The sequence below is a fragment of the Haliaeetus leucocephalus genome, unplaced genomic scaffold (genome assembly GCF_000737465.1).
Source record: "Haliaeetus leucocephalus isolate CR32 unplaced genomic scaffold, Haliaeetus_leucocephalus-4.0 Scaffold889, whole genome shotgun sequence".
Taxonomy (NCBI): Eukaryota; Metazoa; Chordata; class Aves; order Accipitriformes; family Accipitridae; genus Haliaeetus; species Haliaeetus leucocephalus.
In genome coordinates this window covers 1,372,440-1,374,869 of record NW_010973325.1, presented here as the reverse complement: position 1 = coordinate 1,374,869, position 2,430 = coordinate 1,372,440, and the positions used below count along the sequence as shown (strand labels likewise).

Below are 2,430 nucleotides of genomic sequence, written 5' to 3'. Positions count from 1 at the left end.
GTTGTGACACCTGACACGGTGACGGGACGCGGCGTGGCTGGACGTTGTCATCTTCCGCTGGTTTCCAGAGTTAGGGCCCGCCAGGCTCTCTCATTCAGTAAAATCAATGCTCTGATTCCTTGGAACATGAGTTTCGGCAGAAAAAACGTGTGCCACCTGTCTCGTTGCCAGCTGTCTTCCATGGATAGAGCTCATCCCCTACCACTTGCTGCTGCTGCTGTGTCAGCAACCCTCCTTCAGCACGTTTGTGAAAAACAGGGGCTTGTTCCCTGCTGCTTAACGTCCGTATCATTCTCTTCAACTTTCCTCATTCTTTCAAACCTGTTGCAGTCTTTCCTATCTTCAACTAGCTTGTCTTTCTTCCAGTACAGATCTGCAGGTCCTGGAAGGGCAAGTAATCCAGCTGAGAAACCTTTTTTTAAAAAGTTCAGTTAAAGCAGGTCTGGGACTATTCAGCCTGGAGAAGAGAAGGCTCGGGGGATCTTACTAAGGTGTACAAGTACCTGAAGGGAGGGCATAAGGAAGATGAAGCCAGGCTCTTTTCAGTGGTGCCCAGTGACAGGACCAGAGGCAATGGGCAGACACTGAAACACAGGAGTTTCACGCTGATCTTTAGGAACACTGCTTTAGTGTGAGGGTGACCAAGCACTGCCCACCAGTCTCCCACCTTGGAGATAATTCAGAAGCCACTTGGACACAGTCCTGAACAACCGGCTGTGGGTGACCCTGCTTGAGCAGGGGGTTGGACCGGATGACCTCCAGAGGTCCCTTCCAACCTCAACCATTCTGTGATTCCATCATCTGTTCCTTTTCAGTTTTGATTCCTTCAGTATAAGTTCTTACATACATGTATGTAGATACACATTCTCCTTCCCTAGCAATAAAAATGAACTGGCTATTCATTACCTTCCTCACTAGCCCATACCTGGCCTGGTGAGGACCTCCCCTTCACTTAATGCTTTTTGGGTATATATGTTGGATTCATCAAATAATCCCCAGAGTTGTCCAGCGCTTTGAAAAAGCCAACCACCATATCACAGGTTTATTGGCTGAGAAATAGGTCAAAACCTGAGAGTGTGTGCCATGGCTCACATTAGAATTCAAAAGTATCTGACTCTGGCCTCTGGTAGATTTATCTTTTTCTTACCCGTGTTTCACTGAAAGATTATGCAGTATTACACATCTTGATAAGACTTTTTTTTTCTCCTCCCCCTGCCCCCATCAATAGGAGAGCTAATAAGTTGCTAACATCTGTATTGGATAAACTATGAGAACTGTTCACTGAATGCAGAGAATTTGTTCCACAGCATTTCACTTTCTGTATACCACCGTTAGCTAAGTGGTATCTGTATGCCTGACCAAATGAGAGCTGGCATCTGTTTTGATCCTAATCTAGCTGCTGTCTAGACTGAGACAATGAAAACAATTTACCCCATCAATCCTTTAGTGGAAAATCCATACTGGAGAAAATGGGAATAGACAAGTAACTGTTAAATTGGTATAATCCTCTTCTCTTACTCAGACAGTTCATGGTGGGCGTTAAATAACTTTTAAAGTGAAAGGAACATTTTATATAGTTTTGTATAGATTTGAATAAAGCTATTTGCACATCCTTTAAGTCCTGTTAGTCAACGCTGAAGTTTATTCTCTCAGCAAATAATGGAATATGATTGTTCTAACTTTTGCATTTTGCGAGCCAAAGTCATCTTCTGCAAACCTGTACACTATTCTTGAACGATATTATTTTGAAATTGAAGGAGTCAGTGCTTATTTACACCTTTGTAACTAAATTTATGTACACCCACGTACACAACACTGTGCTATATTTATTTATACAATTTATAGTGCAGCTTTACTGCCTAAAATGCGATATGCATGTAAAAGATAGCTCTTGCCTGAAGCCAGGCGACAAAGTATCGTGGGAAAAGCACGTGACATGCAAAAGACATAAATAAGATAATGATAGATGAGGTCTAGAGAAATCTCATGGGGGTTTTGTGTTTGTGTTATTTCTACTATGAACATTTCATTTGGAAAAAAAAATATGGGATTAATAGATTACTACTAATAGATTACTAAACTCATTGGAGTTTAGTGTAAGAAAGATAATTAGAGAAGAAAAGGGATGACTTTGGTAAATGAACTGAGCAGGAGGTATGAAAAAAAAAATGACAGAGAAGGGTAAGAAGCAAACAGCACAGAGAATACTGTTGAAGTCCTGGGAGGGACTGCAGGAAAAAGTGGGAATTGCAGGGAGATTAGCAATCAGTGAAACATCGGAAATTTAAAAGACAAATTCACGTATAAGGTTTCAAAGGCTCCTTCCAATCCATATTGTGTAGGAAGATTTCATGGTCCTGCTGTCCCAGATAGTTCTTGTTTTGAACCAGATAGATGGGGAGGATCAACAAGGACAAGATACAAGCTTTG

The 2,430-nt window shown here is 41.7% G+C and overlaps 1 protein-coding gene across 1 annotated transcript in view; it reads right to left on the bottom strand.

Moving 5' to 3' along the window:
* The window catches only part of TMX3 (thioredoxin-related transmembrane protein 3), a 28,576-nt gene extending 28,284 nt beyond the window's left edge, over positions 1 to 292 (bottom strand). Inside the window, exon 1 of the mRNA XM_010583341.1 lies at positions 157 to 292. Within this exon, the coding sequence (XP_010581643.1) occupies positions 157 to 292 (136 nt within the window). The remainder of the gene's footprint in view (positions 1 to 156) is intronic.
* Positions 293 to 2,430: the final 2,138 nt, after the last annotated feature.